The sequence below is a fragment of the Carya illinoinensis genome, chromosome 9 (genome assembly GCF_018687715.1).
Source record: "Carya illinoinensis cultivar Pawnee chromosome 9, C.illinoinensisPawnee_v1, whole genome shotgun sequence".
NCBI lineage: Eukaryota > Viridiplantae > Streptophyta > Magnoliopsida > Fagales > Juglandaceae > Carya > Carya illinoinensis.
In genome coordinates, this window is record NC_056760.1 from 4,539,399 (window position 1) to 4,560,003 (window position 20,605).

Sequence of the window (20,605 nt, forward strand, 5' to 3'; positions counted from 1 at the left end):
ATCTGCCTTCTCCCCATAGTATTACGCGCAATTTCCTTCTCTCCATTCTCTCTCCCACAGACTCAACCCAAAATCAGTTTCATTCTCTTCCATGGAACCCTCGCCGCCACGACAACCGCCCCCACTACCACGATGAGGGCCCCTCTCTCTGTTGTCACACGAGGAACCCAACTTCTCTCTGTCGTCGCATGACGAACATCCCATTTTTTGGTAGTTGCACGACAACCCTTTCCATTTTTGGTTTTTTTCGTGTACAATGGTCATGTTCAACAACCCGTGACTTGTTGTTTTTCTTGCTGTAGTTTGAATTGGTTTTGTGTTGGCTTCAGTTTTGTTTGGTTGTTGAGAAAATGTTGGAAGCAATAAGGGCACTGATTTTGGTTTTCCTGAGTTTTCTTGACAACCAAGCAGAGATGGGTTTCACTGTGATTTTGAATAGATTGTGGTTTGATTGTGGGTTGATTTTGGAGAGGAGATGGAGATGATCGACGGAAATGTGGGAGATTACCACTCAACTGTAAACTTTTATGTCAAATCAATTTATGCAGCCATGATAAACTCCCACCATAATAACCCCATTCATTACTTTGCTAATACTTGGAAGAAACTTTGGAGACTAAAACTGCAAGATAGACTAAAACTTATCATCTGGAAAATCCACCATAACATACTGCCTACTAGATCTCTCTTAAAAATTTTTATAGCTCTAGAAGATGACCAAATCATCTTTCCTTTATGCCACACTAAGAGGAAATTATTTCTCATTTGTTTCTAAATTGTCACTTCTCAAGGATCCTGTGGAGGCAATGAAAATGACCCATTAACATAGCTCAATTTACCCAACAATCAATTTCAAATTGGATCAAGATCATTCTCAATCTAGCAATTGATTTGCCAATTTACGAGGAAGATATCCAAGCATTCCAACTCTTTGCCACCCTAGTCATGGACAATTAGGTGATTCACAGCTCACTAAGCCCATCCCTTGACCTGTTTATCTCTAAAATTTTCAAAACACTTGGATTAGTTACCAAAAATCAAACAATCTCATCTTATCTAATCATTACAACATTTTCAAATTCTTATATAAAACATAATAAACAATTCAATATTTTCAAATCTCAATACAAAATTAATATTAAAAAATTATATTATAACAATATTTTATTCATTAATATTTAAAATATTTCATTTCATCTGAATTACGTAACCAAACGGGGCCAATGACCACATCAAAGCATGGATAACCAAATACCATCAGGAAGAGATCGCAAGGCAACTCCCACCAAAAGTCTTCCATTCACTGACATATGATTTAGTAGTCTGAAGCCATGGTAGCATAGCAACAATAGTATGTGTAAGTTTGAAAATGGGATTCTTGTCTTTATCCACACAACATTTATACACAGCACAAACCCAAATATTGGATAAGCCTCAATAGCGCTAATAGCTATTCAAGAAGCCCAAACCATACACCTAAAAAAGATTTACATTTAGGTGATTCTAAGGAGGCTATGCAGGCAATTACTAACACAAAACAACTAATAGACTGGACAACGCAATCCATTATTAGAGAGATCAAGCATCTGCTAAGAAGCTTCGAAGAAAGACAAGTGAGAAAATTTCATCGATCTTAAAATTAATGTGCACACAGTATTGTGCGATGGGCTACTTCCAAGCAATTTTATGAAAATATACCCTTTATTAGTATTCCCCAATGCCTGTTAAGCTTTTACAATGGGAAAGATCCTCCCACCAGTCATGTATAATTTTACCAGACTTTGATGTACTGTTGCTTAATGAAGGAAATTTGCTTAGAAAAAAAAAAAAAATACCAGATTTTGATTTCTCTGAATAGCCCATTTTCTAGTATAGGAAGCACCTGGAGCACTATGTGAAGTATTGTACTTTGAAGGGCCAGAAGCCCAAACTGCGAAGAAAAGGAAGAAGTAAAGTCCAAGCCCAAATCTCTCTCTCTCTCCAAATCTAAACGTTGTAAACAGAGCCAGCCTCCGAACAATTTCAAGAAGTGGAGGCGGCGCACTCCACTTCCTTACCATTGTTGCTTCAATGCTTATGCACCTCAGAAGAATAAACCCACTTGGATTCAGGCCTTCAATTCGCTATTCTCTCAAGCTATTCTCAAATCTGTTACTGAATCCTTCACCGGTCCCCGAAACACTACCTTCAACCCCAGACCCTACTGAACCCCTTACTAAACCCCAGCTAGAATTCCTGGTGCTCAGACAATACTCCCACGGCAAGTTCTTAAACCTCGTCCAGAACGTCGTCGCTTTGCCCACCGTCCTCCTCACCGCCTGCCAAAACCTCACCACCCCACGACCCAACAATGCCCTTAACCCTCCCGACTCGTCGTCCCTTCTGCACTCCGTCTCCAAGCAGTTCGATATCGCAGATATGGGCCGCGAGCTCTGCGAGAATAGGTTCGATGTTAAAGCTTGTTGTGTCACAATGCTGCCCTCGAGCAAGAAAGGTGAGTCTTTGGTTTTGCCCAATTTGAAACTGAAGGTTTTGATTGAAGCTATTAGGATTGTGTTGGAAATTATTTACGATGAGCGGTTCGTTACGTTTTCTTACGGTGGGCGTGTCGGTATGGGGCGCCACACGGCGATTAGGTACCTTAAGAAATCAGTAGAGAATCCTAGTTGGTGGTTTAATGTTTCATTTGATCGTGAAATGTTTGTTGATCGGCATGTAAATAGGTTGTGCTTGTTTATCGAAGAGAAAATAAATGATAGGATTTTGATTAATATTATAAATACCTTATTTGAATGTGAGGTGGTGGGAATTGAATTGGGTGGTTGTTATTTGGGAAGGGGGTTTCCTCAAGAATCCGGGTTGAGTTCGATTTTCATTAATATTTACTTTAATGGGTTTGATAAGGAAATTCAAGATAAGCGTCTTCTGAAAAATCAGGAGAATCTCAAATTTGATTCGAATGAACTGGTTTCAACAACCGGTGTGTTTTATAAGCCAGCGAAGATATATGTGGTCAGGTACTTGGATGAGATATTAGTGATAACTTCGGGGTCAAAGGTGTTGACTATGGATTTGAAGAATTGGGTTGTGAATTATTTAGAAGGGAAATTGGAGTTCAAGGTGGACAAGATGAAAACAGCTATTCATAGTGCAGTATCTGAGAATATTAATTTTCTCGGCATGGAACTACAGGCGGTTACACCTTCAGTTTTGCATCCTCCTATGACAGAAAAAGCAATTAGGGCACGGAAGAAGTACCTCAGACAGAAGGAGGTTAGAACTTTAGAATTGAAAAATGCTAGAGAGAGGAATAGGAAGAAGTTGGGGTTGAAAATATTGCAGCATGTTTTTAAGAAGTTGAAGCAATGTGATGGGTTTACGTTTGAATTCCAAATTGAAAATGAAGTTCAAAAAATCTTCAGAAGTTGGGCTGATGAAGTAGTCCGAGATTTCTTGGGGTCCTTGGAAGAGCGTTGGGAATGGCACCGGAAGCTGACAGCAGGTGATTTTCTCTCTTTAAGGCACATTAGAGATCAATTGCCCCAAGAGCTGGTTAAAGCCTATGATAAGTTCCAAGAGCAAATAGACAAGCATTTGAGTCCAGCCAAAGCTAGAAAGGAGTTAGAGAAAGAAGAAAGGAGGGTGGAGGAGGAAGAGGAACTAAAGTATGCTAACAGAACAGTTGAGGATTTGACGAGGCTGTGTATGAAAGTTGATGCACCTATAGAACTTGTTAGGAAGGCAGTTAAGATGGCCGGGTTTACAAACAGCATGGGTCGCCCGAGGCCGATCAAGTTACTCATTGCTCTTGAGGATACTGATATTATCAAGTGGTATGCAGGTGTAGGGAGGAGGTGGCTGGATTTCTTCTGCTGCTGTCACAACTTCAAGATGGTCAAAACTGTTGTAACTTATCACTTGAGGTTCTCTTGCATATTGACGTTAGCTGAGAAGCATGAATCAACCAAATGTGAAGCCATGAAGCATTACACTAAAGACTTAAAAGTCTCTGACTTGGATGGAAATGAAGAAGTGTACTTCCCTACAGAAAGGGAGGTTAAAATGATGGGAGATAAAAATCTTTCGGATCCGAAGCCTGTTGATGGGACTTTATCTTTGGCTTTGATCAGATTGGCTTCTGATGAGCCTTCATGTTCCTGCATTGCTCATTTCTGTGACCAAATGGCTACTGTTTTTTATCGGGTACGGTTACTTCAAAACTGTCTGAACGTGAACCCATCAGATGAAGAGAAGTGGGTCCCTGGGATGGGTGCGATTCATGAAAGTCTCAATCGGAAGTGCCTCCCTCTCTGTTCTGATCACATAAGTGATTTGTATATGGGGAAAATCAGCCTTCAAGACATTGACTGCACTTCATTTGTGGATGAGGACTGAATTTTTCTCATTCTGCTGCTTTGTTCTATAAGAATGAATTGGTTCTGGAGGCTTCTAAAATTCGAAGTCCTGTCCAACAAATTCTGATGTATATCTTCTCAAATGAAGCCAGGTAGGCGTGAATTGTTTTGATTTTCTGGATTTCCCTTGTTAGTAATATAACTACCACTTCTATTCCACAAAAAAGTGCAATTGGTACTTTTTTGTTGATGAATCCACATGCATATGTCAGAATAAGAATGCATAGAGAACTTTTCCAAGTAGTCATTATCCAGAATTTCTTCATTTCTCTGTGTGTGCATGTAATATTATTTTTATCGAAGTGTATTACGGGTCATTGTAGGGTGCAATGTTCATACCCCAAGATACGAAGCAGAAGTGCGTGGGTTTGAGTCTTGATGGCTATGCATGTAAAAGAGAATACAGTAGAAAACGATTGTGCTTTTAGAGAATATTAATATATGTTCGGCTCTTGTCAAAAATTCAATTTACTTCTTAAGTTTTTTTTTTAATAAATAAACTTCAAGATTGGACACTTGTTTTTTAACCAGTCTCTGGTTTTTGGTTGTAGGAGTGTCAGCTGTTGCCCTGCTCTGTATGGGTTGGCTTCAAATGAAGATGCCATTTTTGAATCAGTCGTGGGTTTTATTATTTAAACCTGGCAAAAATATTTCAGAGAGAAAGACAACGTGCAAGAATTACTTTGATAAAAAACTGAGTTTATACGTTTTTCGATATTGTTGGTTTACGTAGGCTAATCTTTTGGCAGGCCAAACAGAAACGAGTTGAAGGAGATTCTGTTGAAAAAATGAGTTGATTTACAGTCGTGTCTAATAAAGAATGCTATTATTTCATTCTTGACTGTTGCAATATCTGATTCAATGGTAGCATGGTGAGTGTATGATATTTTAGACGGGCAATGCTACATACAGTCGTGGAATTGTAAACGTTGCGTAATCATTTTGAAAAAAAGTAGGGTCCACGATTAAAAAGTTAGTTTTTTTTTTTTTTTTTTTTTATTCATATGGGTTCGATATTAATTTATTTTTTTCAAAGCGACTGCACGCTGCTTGTACAACTACTATTGCAAATATTATTTTTTATTTTAGACACTACTGTCACATAGAAAAAGGGTTCGAGAAGTGATTGATTTGAGAGATTTTAATGAAATGGGGACTATTCTTCGTTTTGGATTTTCACTGGCTTCGACTCTCTGATGCCTAATCTATATGATGAAGTAGACAACGATCTGAACAGAAAAGAATGTTGGTTACCGTTAGGCAAAAAAAAAAGATATGTAATTTTGTATTTTTTTAAAATCATTTTTTAATATTTTTAAATATTTTAAAAAAATATAAAAAATTTATAATAATATTAAAAAAATTCTTAATCATTAAGGAAAAAAAGCAAAAAAAAAAAAAAGAAAAAAAAAAGGAGCGGTAAGCTCCAACGGGATCCCAACATTTTCCTTTTTAGTTTTGAAATTTGGGGTTACTTCCAAGTAGAGCATATTCTTCTGATGCCAACTCCCCCCCTTAAAATGGACATTGATAATAAGATAAAGTGTGCCCTACAAGGAAATAAACTAAATAACCAATACAAAATAAAATTAATTCCTGTACTATTATTTAATAGAAGCCTCAAATATGATATAATCTTTGACTTACTTTAATGGTGCGGAAATAACGGCAGGTACGTTGCATCCCACATCGGAAATATACGCATCAAAACAATGCTTTATATACCATGGCTAATACTTTAAGGGGCACGACCTTACTTGAACAGGATCTGTTCTATAGGCTCGTACTACTGTATCCTTGAGTTCTAAGGAGACAGGATCCCAAGTCTGGTTGATGAACTATGGCCGCATGATCAGAGCGTGATTAACAGCCTCGTGGCCCTTGGACCACGGATGCAGTAGAGGATCGTTCTCAGCCATCAGAGTATGGCTGCGATGGTCATGCGGTTGTCTGACAGACTCCCAAATTCCCTTTTTCTCAACTGGCCCCCTACCCATCGTTCCTCCTCATCTTAACGCCGTACCCCAAAGCTTGTTCTACCATCATCATCTCTCATATTCATGCACCTATGACACGGTTTGAGCCTATCGTTCCATTTACAGTCGGTTTTTTGGTTATACAAAACAAATCAGAGGAGTGTGTTTTGCCCAGGATAGTTTTTCGCTTCAGAGGAGGTCCTAATAGCCAGAGGATAAGCCGTTAATTTGAGGCCAAGAAAATACCTTCGTCCTAGTGCTAATTTACTTTTTTTTTTTGGGCCACACTTTGGGTAGATTTTTTTTCGTTTTTTAAATCCAGTGAAGTCCTTATGGCTTTATTTTTTGAGAGACCTTTATTAATTCTTTAAGAAAACAAATTAACGGATGTGGAATGATATCCAAAGTTGCAAGCGTAATGTCGAATGGTTACTTGAAATTCTTGTTTTGTTTCTCAATGAATCGTATTATATTAACTTGTTTTATTTCAAAATTAATATAGAGTCACATAAGAATCGAGCCGAAGTTACTGAACCCAATCAAAGGAAATAGATGGATTGAATTTGGGTCCTTGAGTTGCATCCTTCGGGTTGATGAATTTGAAGTATAGAGGTACTTTTTACCGTTCGAAACTGAACTAGTAAAGTATATCAATAAATGAGACCTGTATTTGTCACCTGCACCAATCGTGGTCACTAGTCAGTGTCATTCTTCAGCTAAGGATCTTTCTCAGATTTTTAAATGGTATGGTCCAACCGAATCCTCCTGAAATACCAGAAACCCTGTTGAGATAGAAAGCTAATTAACAGAGAGGAAAAGGAATAAAGAAGGAAGAGAGGCTGAAAATGGGCATGCGCTGGTTTCGGCGTTTGATTCGAGATTAGGGCGGATGATAATGGTAGCTCTGCTAGTAATGGTGGGCACCTTCTACGCTGGCACCCTCTTCGGTAACAATGCCCCCATTTACGTCTCCCAGCTCCCGGTCAAGTCTTTTTCATCATCCACTGGTAACCTCTCTCTCTCTCGCTGCAAAACTATTTTGGGTCTCCAACTTTTTTTGTTTTTCTTTGTTGGATATATGTTGAGTTCGGTAAACTGGACAGTGTGAATTGACGAATGATCCTATTGATTGGTAAGTTTTATATACTAATGGGCTTTGGGTTCATGGTGAATTCAATGGGGAATACATTTAGCAAGAATTTGTAGCTACATCCCAACAACGTTACCCCCGTCCCTAAATACTTAGTTTTGAAGGTGAACTATTTTACGATCATATATTGCAATATTCCGAATTTTTAGTGCTAGCTAGTGAATGCATGTTGGAAGTTTGATACTTTGATGTATGTTGTTTATTTTTGCCTTTAAATTAGCCTTAGTAGATGATTTAACACATTGTAAAGCCATGCAATCTGGTGTTTCTGAGGCTTATGACTTCATATTTTTGTGATTGACATTTTTTTCATTTTGCACGTGCAGATGATTCTGGATTTCCAAACAAAGTTGCTATTACTTACAGAAAAACACCGCTTTTGATCCCTGAAACTGGGATGAATGTGTGCCCATTGACATTCGATGAGTATATCCCCTGCCATGATGTTTCTTATGTGAAGAATTTTGTCGTTAGCTTGGATGTTTCTAGAAAGGAACAACTAGAGAGGCACTGCCCTCCACCCAAGAAGCGATTATTTTGCTTGATTCAACCACCAAATAATTATAAGATACCAATAAAATGGCCAACCAGCAGGGATTATGTCTGGAGAAGCAATGCGAGCCATACAATTCTTGCTAAAGTCAAAGGAGGACAAAATTGGGTGCACGAGAAGAATCAATTCTGGTGGTTCCCAGGTGGTGGTACCCATTTCAAACATGGGGCGGCTGAGTATATTCAAAGGCAAACCTGTTCTTCTAAGCTCTTTTTTTTTTTTTGCTTGACATGACTCGCCTTTGGGTTAGCATTTGACAATGTTTTGTTAGTCAATTTATCGAAATAAGATTCATATTATCTTAGAACACTAATAAAATGATTAATTTCACTCTTTCCCATCATCTTATGCTTTTATGGTAGCTGATGTTGTGTTAAAACTGTAGTCGTGCATTAATATCTCCCAACACTATACCTCCTATATGAATTAAATATTCCACAAGTTAAACCCCAATTGTTAAGGGGGAGCATTTGTCTACTGATGAGACAAGTGTTAGAAAACTAACAACTCATCCACTGCTTACCATTCATTACCTAGATCTATATATTTTATGATTTAAATATTTTTATCGGGATTGATGTCTAGGATTTGATTTATGCCTTATATTTTCTAACTTTGCAGATTCTTGTCATAAAATACAGGTTAGGAAATATGATTACGAGTGAAAAAGGTGATCTGCATTCCGCAGGGGTAGTTCAAATTTTGGATGTTGTTTGTGGGGTTGCCAGCTTCTCTGCTTTCCTCATTTCCTTGGATATACAGACAATGTCTTTTGCTCCCATAGATATTCACGAGAGTCAGATTCAATTTGCATTAGAGCGAGGAATTGGTGCAATGATCTCTACTTTAGCCACAAAACAACTACCATACCCCAGTAGCTCCTTCGAGATGGCTCACTGCTCAAGGTGTCGTGTTGATTGGCATGAGAATGGTACACTCCTATCCTGAAGATATTAATATGTATGTAGATATAGTTGGAATGTTGGCCAATAATAGAAAGTAAAAAATCCTTAGCATCATATGACTTTTAACTGAATATTTTATTTTGAATGATAAAAAGTATCCAACACATGATTATTCATTATAGAGATTGGTGATGAAGGCCAAAGACACGTTCCTTGATAGCTTTGCCAACTAACTTATTGTGAAACTTGTTTGTAACAATTTGATGCACGTGTTCTAAATTATGGACATATATTGGCTTCAACAATGCCACAACTTGTGAGAGCTCATATATCTTCTGCACCTAAAATCACTTCATTTTGAAGTTGCGTTCTGAACTCATCTTGACTGGTTGAATGTGTGAACGCCGGGAATGGTTATTTATCATTTAAGATGTCCGTTATGTGCTATTGACCTTGTTTATGTGAAGGTTACTTTCCACACCAGTGGGATTTGCAAATTGCTCTTTTTGAGTTGTTAGGGTAATTTTTTTTTTTTGTCCAATGTAAAGTTTCCTTATTCTTGTTTTATGCTCTTAACTCTTACTTGCAGATGGTATTTTACTCAAAGAAGTGAATCGCCTTCTGCGATCTAATGGGTACTTTGTATATTCAGCTCCACCCGCCTATAGAAAGGATAAAGATTTTCCCTCGATCTGGAATAAATTGGTAAATCTGACTTCAGCAATGTGCTGGAAACTCATTGGTCGAAAAGTTCAGACAGCAATCTGGATGAAACTAGAAAATCAAACTTGCCTTCTGGACAGTGCAGAGCAGAAGCGGTTGAGCATATGTGATGATGTTGATGATTCCAAACCATCATGGAATATACCACTGAGGAATTGTATACAAGTACGAATTGAAGGAAGAAATTTCCAGAAACTACGGTCTAGGGCAGATCGTCTTTCAATATATCCAGAGACTCTCTCCAGAATAGGTCGTCTACTGTTGAGTGCAGAACTTTATAGTTATAAAATTTTGAACATTTATATTGTGTATTACAGAGCAGTGCTGTTCAGTCTGATAAGATGGTTAATCTATTCACAACAGGTATTAGTGAAAAGGAATTTACTTCAGACACACTGTTTTGGCAAGATCAAGTTCGCCTTTACTGGAGGTTGATGAATATCAGTAGGACAGATATACGAAATGTCATGGACATGAATGCTTTCTGTGGTGGATTTGCTGTAGCTTTGAATCCGTTGCCTGTTTGGGTAATGAATATAGTTCCGGCAAGCATGAAGAATACCTTGTCTGCTATTTATGATCGCGGAGTGAGTGGCGCTTTCCATGATTGGTAAGATATTGTCAATCTATTACTTAGTGTTGATAAATGTTGATATTTTCAAATAAGAAAATTGACTGAGATTGCTAAAATACCTAATTCTAGTCTAATTTGTAGCTATTGGCAGCTAATACATATCTTAACATCAGGTGTGAACCATTCTCAACTTATCCACGCACGTACGACCTGTTGCATGCTGACCATCTTTTCCCTCACTATAAAAGCCATGGAGAAGGTTGCTTACTGGAGGATATTATGTTGGAGATGGACCGCATAATCCGACCCCAGGTATTTATTCCATGATTTTCTTACTCGTGTGAGCTGGAGATGTCATAAGGAAAAATTCCTTTAAAGCCATCGGAATTGGAAAAAATGAGAGAGAGAGAGAGAGGATATTGATAGTCAACTATGACATTTTGCTTCTAGTATTAGACCCCTGTGCCAATTTACTCATAAATCAGCTGCAATCATCATAATTTAGGTAATTACCATCCCAAGCTAATGAAAGATGAATGAAAATATTTTGACCAAGATGTGGCAAAGGGTATTGTTGGGTGGCATAGGATGAAGGTGGTGGAGATCTCATGCCAAAGATGTGTGGAATAGCAATACAGAGCTTCAGTAATAGGACACAATTTTTTTAGTATATCTGGTTGGCCTTGGTCTCGTGAATAAAGTAGCTGAAAACTTCAGCTTCTGGCCCTTTGGAATTGAACCAGAGCTAATAATTGTGTAGAAAGCATGATTTAGAACAGGTCTATTTGGTTGACATGAGGTACATTCTTTCGGGATTGTCTCTAGTCAAGGTTGGTATTTTAAATGATCTTGTTTGTTCCGTTCCAAGTTATTTCCAGAATTTTTATTGAAAATGTTAAAATGTGCAGGGATTTATTATTATTAGAGACGAGGAATCTATAGCATCAAGAATCATAGATGTTGCTCCCAAATTTCTGTGGGAGGTTAAATCGCATTTGGTAGAAAACGATAAAAAGAGGATGGAATCTGTGTTAATTTGCAGAAAGAAGTTTTGGGCAATTTTATAAGGTTTAGCCGCCTGCAGAGCTTTGCCAATACAGGTTTCTAGACATGTAGGTTGTATTTTGTAATGAAAAAATCTACACAACCTCCCAACACCCCAACATCCCACCCTTTTTCAATTTTTTGATATTTTCTTAATATTTTTTTTTTTTGAATTTATTCTTTTTAAATTAATTTAATTATTTTATTTATTATTTATATATTAAATATTTAATAAAAAATAAAATAATAAAAATTAAAAAAAGGATGGGGTGTTGGGAGGTACTTTTGTAATAACTCAGTTTTTTTCTTTTGCATCTGCTTGTAGAATGAATCAAGCAAGCTCACGTCTAAATCTTGTCTCTTTGCAATCGATTCCTCCGTACATGTGTAGAGAGAGAGAGAGAGAGAGAGAGAGAGAGAGAGAGAGGACTTACATACGCATGCATATATACATGGAGTAAACGAAGTCAAACATTAGGATGCTACCCGCCCTGCCCCCCGCATGGGTGGGGGTGATGTGTTTTAAACTGTCCCTGCCCTCGCATTGTGGGGGTGGGTACCCTGTCCCAGATAACGGGTGGGGGGTTAATCTGTCCCCCCAACCCCCAAAAGCGGGAGGTGGCGGGGGCACCCTATTGGGCCTTTGGCCCAAAAGTAGTTTATGGGTTATTTTTAGTCCAAAAATCGTTAAAATGGGCTTAAAATGCCCAGAAACAGCTTATTGGCCAATTTGGGCCAAAATTAGAAGGAAAAAAAAAGTTAAATGAATAAAAATAAATATACTTGATACAAATTTACTAATTTAAAGAAAATAATCTAATGAAGTACTACTACACACAACTAGTCTACTAACTAATAAACTAATAATTATAACTAAGCTATTACAAAATTTTAAGCTAAACAATTACAAAATTATAAACTAAAAAGTTTCCAAGGGACATCATATCAATATTACAAATCATTAAATATATAATACATATAAATGATTCAAATTTCAATATTCTAAAGATACTAAGAGAGTTATTTGAGTCCTTAACTGTGACATTTGGGGCGGGCTGGGCAAATAGTCTTTTGATTAACTCATTGAGATTTGAGGCTTGATATACATATTTTCATATTGTATAATAAAAAAAATTAAATAAATACAACAAAGTCAACTAATGGCATAAAAATTACAAATTATACAAACCTATGGGTTGTGACAAAATTCAAATGCCAAATTGTCAATGGTGGGTAGGGGTATAAAAAAAAACTGGTGAACCGGTAAACTAGACCGGAATGGACTAAACCGGTGGGATCGGTCTGATCCCGAATTTAGTTCGGTCTAGTATCAATTTTATTTTTCTTAAAACTGGTCAAAATCGGTCTGATTCTAATTTTTCTTTTTCTAAAACCGAACCGGACCGGTTCATACATATATTCTAATTTTTTTCTATTGTATTTAATTTTTTATATATAAAATAATTTTGTATTATATGATAAATTACTAGTTAATATAAGATTAAATCTTAAAATCTTATATCATTTTATTTATTATATTAATAGTTATACTAATATTAGATTGTGCATATTAATAATTATACTAATACTATATTACTATATATTATAATATATTATAATACATCACTATATTATATATTATAAATATACTATAATCTATTATCACTATAGTATTATATACTATATTATATATATTATATAATACATTAAAACTGAAAAATCGGACTGAACCAGATTGAAAACCGGTAAAACTGATACATACTGGTTCAGTCATAAATTTTGTCCAAAATCGGACCTGTTACACCCCTAATGGTGGGTCTTTTAACACGAAATCATACTGCAGCGGAGGTAGACGTCTTGTGAGTTGTCTCATGTGTTTCTATAACAATTAATACTAAAATTAATATCTGTGAAATTAAAATGAATATAAATAAATCAAAATAATAAAATGAAAACAACAATTATCATATAGTTCAGATTCAGGCCGATCACCACCCTCCTCCTTATCGGTCTTCTTAAAATCTGAAATATTCAGAATATGAATATTTTTTCCTATCGTCCAACTTTGTGTGCATATCAATACTTTCACAATTGTAGGAGACAATGAACTACAAAAATGATCCAATATGCGACATCTGGTACTAAAAGTTGACTTTGAGGCAACAGTGCTAATAGAGATGACCAAAATACAGCAGGCTATCTCAGAAAGGATGAGATATTTATTTGTTGCCACTTTTTATCATTCTAATATATCGAAATCATCATATTGTTGAATAAGATCCACTAATAAATAGTTGTCTAACTTCGACTTCGCCTCCGTAGATTGACCTTGATAGACTAGTGTGAGATTCTATACAAGGGTCTTAGTCTATGTCAATCTACACTTCTTTTTTGACCTGGTGTCTAAAGAAGGTGTTGGTGTATGTGTAGGTGTAATAGATGCAGTACCACTCTTAATCGTAGTAAACTCATCATACAATTTAGTCAAATTATCTCAGGCCATATCATTAAAAAGATCAGCCCCTGCCTGATTGTGCGCAAGTCCTAAATCATATACCATGTCATCAATTTTTAGACGGGAATCAAGAATAACAGCCACGTATAATAAAATATTTAGTCTACTCAAATTTTTCCAATATTTGTCATATTTGATTCTCATAGTCAATGTCATCTTCCTCATTCGTAGATTGGAACCCCTACACATGTTGTCTAGTTTTTCTTTCACCTTACATATTTGTTGGTAAAACTCATGAGATGTAAGGTACAAAGAAGCATATAACTCTTGAATTTCTCCAATTTAGAAGGAGAAGATCTCATCCATTTCACAGCCATTCTAACTCATATAACCAAGTCATCAACATATTTCAACCCCTCAGTTACAATTAAATTCAAGATATGTGCAGCACATCAGACATGCAAATATTCATCACCCAAAAATGTCTTATTTACCTCTATAAGGTAAGTCTTTAGATGTCTCAAGACGATATAATTAGATGAAACTTTATCAATTGAAACTGTCAAAATTTGTGCCAATCCTTACTTCTTTATTGCGGCCTCTAAGGCCTTCCCAATCTTTTCACCTTTGTGATCGGTTATTTGAGAAAACTTAATAATTTTTTTGCAAAAAATCCTATCAGAATCATCAAAATGCACAGTTAAAAACATGTAATTCATATTTTGGACGGAAGTTCAAGTATTGGTAGTAAATTAAACTACCACACCCTCCAATTGGCCCCTCAAAATATCTTTATTTTTTCTGTACATTTTTTTAATATCTTTTGCCACAGTGTAGCGAGAAGGTAGTGTAAATCTAGATTTCAATTCTTGGACAAGTTTTTGGAACCCTCTTCCCTCTTCCCTCTATAAATTGAAAATATAGCTCGTCTATGATAATCATATTTGCTAGCTTCCATATACACTCATTGAGATTATATTTTGTAGACTCTTTCAACGTTGGACCCCTACTAGTCCCATCTGCCATTTGTTGTAGTCCAATATCTAGTCAAGATTGACTCTTCTCTTGTAAGGATCCTAATATTAGACTATTCTTGCATTGTTCCTATAAATAGACATTTAACTTGAATATACCATGTTTCCTATAGTGACATCCATATATTTTTTCACAATGATCATATTTTGGTAAAATGAGACCAAACTATGGAAACAAGTTTCTTGCCCTATATGGGTTTGGGGGCGGGGCAAGGTATACTCCCTGTATGGGTTAGAGTAGGGTTGGGTTCTGGGGGCAGGGGTACTGTAGGGGTAGGAGAGCTATTACTGAAATTCCTTTAATAAAACATTCTTGATTCCTCAACATATTAAAAAATTAGAAAAATCAAGCAACACGACATAAAAAAATCATAATACACCACACATGAAAAAACAAGGCAAAGTGCAAAACCAACACAAGATTAAAAAAAAAAAAAAAAAAAGAAGAAGACACCAAACAATTAAAAAAAAATGTTTTCTACTTCTAAGAGTTTTAAAAGAAAGAACAAAATTTTACCTAAATGTATTAAAAGAATAAAAAAATGCGGTCATCAAATATTCAAAGCCATTCCCTTTCTAAGAAAAAGAATCAAATAACTCATAATAATTTAGGAGTTTCCATTGAAATCCTAAATTGAAATTTTAGGAGTTTCATTGATTTAAGAGTTTTGGATTGAACCCTAAATAAATTGATTTAGGTGTTTCGGATTGAATCCTTAAATCAATTTCTAAATTTATATAGGGGTTTGAATTGAAACCGCTAAATCAATTTAGGGTTTCGAATTGAAACCCCTAAATTAATTAATTTGGGGGGTTCTGATTGAATCCCTCAAATTGAGGGGTTCAATCCGAAACCCTTGAATGGATTGAAACCCCTAATTTAGGATGTTTAGGGGTTTTTTTTTTATTATTGAAAACTTTAGGGTTTCAGATTGAAATCCAAAACCCTACAAACTACCAAAAAAAAGAAAAAAAAAAAAAAAAGGCAATTTAAACACATGCACAATCACAATCCACATATCCACAACACACAAATTCACAATCATTCTCATCCTCCATCTCTGATTCAACCCGTCTTTTCTCCAATCTCCAATCCAAATTCAAAAAAAAAAAAAGAGAAACTTATCAGCGGAGTCTTACCTTTGGCAGTACAACGCGACAGCAAAAAAGGATATTGGGTAGATGTTGTGCATCGTGCAAGATATATATATAAGAACAGCAAGAGAAAGGCACGAGAGAGTAACAAAATCTAAGAGACAGTGAGAGAGTTCGAGAAGAAGGTTGAAGGCTTGGGGGGAGGGGTGGGGGGAATTTAACAAGTAATGTTGGACAAAACAGCTTCGTTTCACTTATGAATGGATTTTTTTAAATATATATAATATAATGTATGTGGGGCGGGGGAAATACGGAGGGAGGCTTACCCCTTCCGACCCCCGCCTGCGCTGGAGGCCTCTTGTGCGGTTGGGGCCCCCACCCTCAGAACAAGTGGCACGGAAGCCACGCCTTGCATGGGCGGGAGAAGGATGAACGGGGCGGTGAAGTGGGGTGTGGGGCCGTATTGCCCATCCCTAATAAACACCTCTTAGGCCTTTGTTTTGTGTTTATTTTCATGTCAAAAAATTTATGTATAATTATTTTTACATATTTTTTACACATTCTATTAATGTAATTGATTGCGTCATTTTTTTAATATAAAATAATTATTTTAATTAATTATATTAATAGAGTACATAAAAAATACGAAAAAATAAATATATATAACAGAACTTTTATTTTATATATACTCGGGTGAAGGAATTTCTCCTTTTTTTTTTTTTTTTTTTCCCTTACGAATGAATAAGTTTCGACAGAATTAATTCGTGACTGAATGAATAGCAATAGAGCAATGATTTTGTGATATAGGGAACGAAAAGGAATTACACAATATAATGATAATTACTTTGGGTCACAAATATTATAACCTTTAACGTTAAAAGGAATTACAGAAAATAAAATTAAATTAGGGGGGAGAAGCCCTTGAATGTGACAAATCTCGGAAACAGAAGGCAGTAGCTAGTACTGCACTAAATGAAGTTATGTACAGAGAGAGAGAGCCGGAGGCATTGAATGCCACAAAATGAGATGATATGACAAGACATTAACCCCACGCTTTGCCCCCCCCGCCCCTTCTCTCAATTAAATACACAGATATAACGCATGTATCTGCCCCACTATTTGATGATTTTGGTGATGGTAGTGACATGGTACTGCGGGCTTCTCTGCGACATTGATTTATTACCCTCTCCGCTCCTTCAAACCAACCCTCTGCCATAATCCAAGTTTCATCGATCTGCGTTTATTAAGTTCTGAGCGATGCATTAACGTACGCTACGACTATTGTGCCACACGTGGGTTCTAAATATCTATTATGTCACCCTTCTCGGACACATGATCCGGACCTCACTCACCCACCCACTTCATTTTTGGGCGACAAATGTACTCCGAACAAGTGCTCAATTTCTTCTCGACCTTTTCCATCTTTTTTATTTTTTAAATACCTTTCTGGGTGTTTTGTCTAATATCATGATCGAGTACAAATTACGTCTTCGAGATTGGTGCGAGTAATTGGTTTCGATCGAAGTTGTTGGTACTACGTTACCGATCTATGGCCGGTCGTGCTCTGTTAAACAGTTTTCATCCCCCCCGCCTCCTCCCCAGGGGGTGCAAAGTCTCCTATTCATGTGTCGTTGTATGCGACACCAGGCAGTAATAATAGATATGCAGCTTATTGAATGCCATGCATGCAAATTATAGATAGTATCTAAAACAGATTAACCTTTGGAATAAACAATATTACATGTACTAGTACTAGTGATGATTGGTCATAACATACAGATCATTAAACATGCATGCATGCATATATATATATATTAAAGGATATTACAATCGAAGGTCATAATTAGCAGTACTCGAGCGTAGTACTGTCACTTCTGCCTGCCCATTTAATTTGTTTATATGATCATGTTTCAAAAGCAGCTTGTCACAAATTCGATCGGCCTTTAACAAATTATATAAATGGTCGCTAGCTGATCTTCATCGTCTACTTGCCAATTTCGTTTCTTTGTTTTCTTTAATGCAAAAGGTTAGGAATTATGAACTTCCATTTTGAGGCATATATGCATGCATCATCAAAAGCAGTTTTTGCTTTTACAACAGATATAGCTAGCCGCTAGCAAACTCACAATTCTTAAATACACCAATATCCGTACTGCGCGCTTAATGTCTGGCAATTATCATGTGGACCAATAACAAATTAAGTTGTTTAATTAATGTTAATTGGCAAGATAGGAAGGCCCACGTCTTCATGATGAATTTTTTATACGAAGTGACACGTCACTTAATCTAATATTATATTAGGAGCAATATTATACTGCTACTGCATTCTAGTCTTGATCATCTAAATATGAAATCATTTAATGAACCGTTTTGAGTGTTGATGATGATCGATGACTTTTCTTCCTTATATTATATTATTACATGTGAGAGTGGCCGGCAATTTGGTCAGAAAATTGCAAGCAATCCAATTTCCTTTTTCACATACGTACCTACGTCAAATGCACACGGCCGGATCATACATATTGTTAAAAAATCATACTACAAATCACGTACAATCCCAGATCAGTAGCATTGTGTGAGACTGAAACGAACGACAAAAGTACTACACAGCAGTACCGAACCTCAATATACATCCTTACCTACGTACTACGACAATATCGTACGCGCGTAATTCTCAAAAGTGGACGTGTGTCGTGTGTGTATATAGATATCTTCAAATATGATCTATTACCATCATGATCATGGAAATAATAAAACTATTCAGCATTAATTACTGAAATTATTTGATATATTTAAAAAAAAAATAGTGAAATCATGTATGCATGCATGGATCGAGTCAGTACAGAAGCTTTCATTTATAATATTATTCATTATGGTCTCGATCGGCCGGCCCACTGCAGGTGAACGAAATTGATCGATGTGTTAATTGGTTAAAAGCTTGATCTCATTGTGGACTTGATCCTGAAGTATTATATATACATAAATATATATATATATATATATATATATATATATATGCTTATGATCATCATCATCCTCTCCACTATCTAAGAGACAATGTATCACTCGACTACTTTTTCTGGGAAAAGCTAGCACTTGGTGCTGCTTCCTTTGTAAAAGCAAAGATATGATAACATGAATGAATGCAATTAATTAATTAGAATATTAAATCCTAAAGTTTGGCCCATGAGGTGTCGAATTCTAGCAGGTGATAATTAATATTTATAAATGCGTGCGTTGAGTTGTTTTCGATCTCCTTTTTGTTTTAATAATTGATTATTAATCTCTCTTTTTTCTTATGTATGAATTTAATTTAAATCATTTTAATACCCTAAGAAAATAGGATCGAAAAAGTATTAGACCAATGAGGCTAAGGGCGTTGTAGATTCTTATCCAATACTTATATCAATTGATGATGCCATGTAAATCGCTAGAGACATGTGAAGTGTATGGCTAACCCTATAACGAAAGTTTCAAAAGGGAACAAAGTAAGCTACCATGAGACAAAAGATCAATTCTTAATTTCTAAAGAGATTTGATCCGGAAGTATACTATTATATGTCCAAAGTCCAATATTGTAATAATTTCAGAGCTTTGCCTTAACTTTGTCCGTGTACCTGTTGATTTGTGTGTATATATGTATTTATGTGCTGTAATATAGCATAGTTTAATTACGAGACATTTCAAGCCTAAAATTATCATATTATATACATACATATATATATATATATATATGCAGGTGTAATACACTCAATAAACTAGCAATTTTGATATATACACTTTATCATCTGCAGACTAATTATAAAAGGTTGTAGATAATTACAAGTGACATGATCACATTATATACTATCTTGGGGGAATTTTCCAACGATCGAAAACAATACGATCGAGAGGAAAACAGATCATGAAACGGTCTACAACACTACTTTCTTAACTATATATTTTTGGACACGTGGCTAGGCCTTATGAGCTCAGGTGGTCATGGGAAGCTGGACTTGGTCTTTTTTGTGAGTTCGAATCATGTTAAAAGAAAAAAAGATGAAAGGCTTTTAATAAAATATCTCATTTTATCTCATCTGAACTATGTTAAATAGACTTAGAGTGCATATGTAATAACTGATCTTCTCGATGATCATCAGCTATGTATGATGTTGGTATATTCCGATCAACTCTAATTGCTAGCATGCCCTGGGGTTGAGTCTTCTAGGCACCATCACAAGTTGATAAACAAGTTTATATTTTGGGTTCAAGACCCCCAAAATCGAATGCTTAATTATTTGCAAAATGCTCATACTTTGCTTTGGTATCAACTGTGTCATATATGAATTGAATTGTCTTCGACACTTTTGGAGAGTTGTCTTTTTTGTTTTAAAGCCTGGGATTCATGAGGATGAGTTTTGTTTAAATAAAACGATCTGCATATAAGATTTTTTTTAAACAAGAATAATATTACATACAGTCTTGAAATATATAAACGTTATATAATTATTTAAAAATAATTTATTATTAAAATAATAATTTTTCTTTTTATATAAGTTATGTATTCATTATTTTTTCAAAATAAAGTATCATTCATCTTTCAACAAACCACTTCACCTCGGAAGACGATTGAATTCATGCTTTAGTTTGTAGTTACCCCCCAAAAAAAAGAAAAAAAAAGTCTACAAAAATATTTAAAATG

The 20,605-nt window shown here is 35.8% G+C and overlaps 2 protein-coding genes and 1 non-coding gene across 5 annotated transcripts; all 3 read left to right on the forward strand.

Annotated features, from left to right (window-relative positions):
• Positions 1 to 2,000: 2,000 nt before the first annotated feature.
• Positions 2,001 to 5,249, forward strand: LOC122276397 (nuclear intron maturase 3, mitochondrial). Of its 2 annotated transcripts, none has more exons than XM_043086077.1 (2): positions 2,001 to 4,507; positions 4,967 to 5,249. In XM_043086077.1, the coding sequence occupies exon 1, from the start codon at positions 2,071 to 2,073 to the stop codon at positions 4,393 to 4,395; it is 2,325 nt and encodes a 774-aa protein (XP_042942011.1). In that variant the 5' UTR covers positions 2,001 to 2,070; the 3' UTR covers positions 4,396 to 4,507; positions 4,967 to 5,249. The 2 variants fall into 2 exon arrangements, with proteins under 2 accessions (XP_042942011.1, XP_042942012.1); XM_043086078.1 differs by lacking the exon at positions 4,967 to 5,249 and adding an exon at positions 4,739 to 4,886.
• An 820-nt stretch (positions 5,250 to 6,069) lies between these two features.
• LOC122276398 (probable methyltransferase PMT6) lies at positions 6,070 to 11,682 on the forward strand. 2 transcript variants are annotated; one of them, XM_043086080.1, is made up of 7 exons: positions 6,070 to 7,398; positions 7,868 to 8,282; positions 8,736 to 9,025; positions 9,652 to 9,972; positions 10,086 to 10,332; positions 10,470 to 10,608; positions 11,205 to 11,682. In XM_043086080.1, exons 1-7 carry the CDS (start codon positions 7,281 to 7,283, stop codon positions 11,361 to 11,363), a joined length of 1,689 nt encoding a protein of 562 aa, XP_042942014.1. In that variant the 5' UTR covers positions 6,070 to 7,280; the 3' UTR covers positions 11,364 to 11,682. The 2 variants fall into 2 exon arrangements, with proteins under 2 accessions (XP_042942014.1, XP_042942013.1); XM_043086079.1 differs by having other exon boundaries at positions 9,589 to 9,972; positions 11,205 to 11,680.
• On the forward strand, positions 6,163 to 6,375 carry LOC122277928. Its single transcript, XR_006229231.1, has one exon. It is a non-coding gene; the product is annotated as a small nucleolar RNA U3 (small nucleolar RNA).
• Positions 11,683 to 20,605: the final 8,923 nt, after the last annotated feature.

Bases quoted from the DNA above. Each gene is read 5' to 3' on its own strand.
- LOC122276397 (XM_043086077.1), top strand. From the start codon at position 2,071: ATGCTTATGCACCTCAGAAGAATAAACCCACTTGGATTCAGGCCTTCA.
- LOC122276398 (XM_043086079.1), top strand. From the start codon at position 7,281: ATGATAATGGTAGCTCTGCTAGTAATGGTGGGCACCTTCTACGCTGGC. The intron at 7,399-7,867 runs GTAACCTCTCTC...TTGCACGTGCAG, and splicing joins GTCTTTTTCATCATCCACTG to ATGATTCTGGATTTCCAAAC. The intron at 9,026-9,588 runs GTACACTCCTAT...TCTTACTTGCAG, and splicing joins TGTTGATTGGCATGAGAATG to ATGGTATTTTACTCAAAGAA.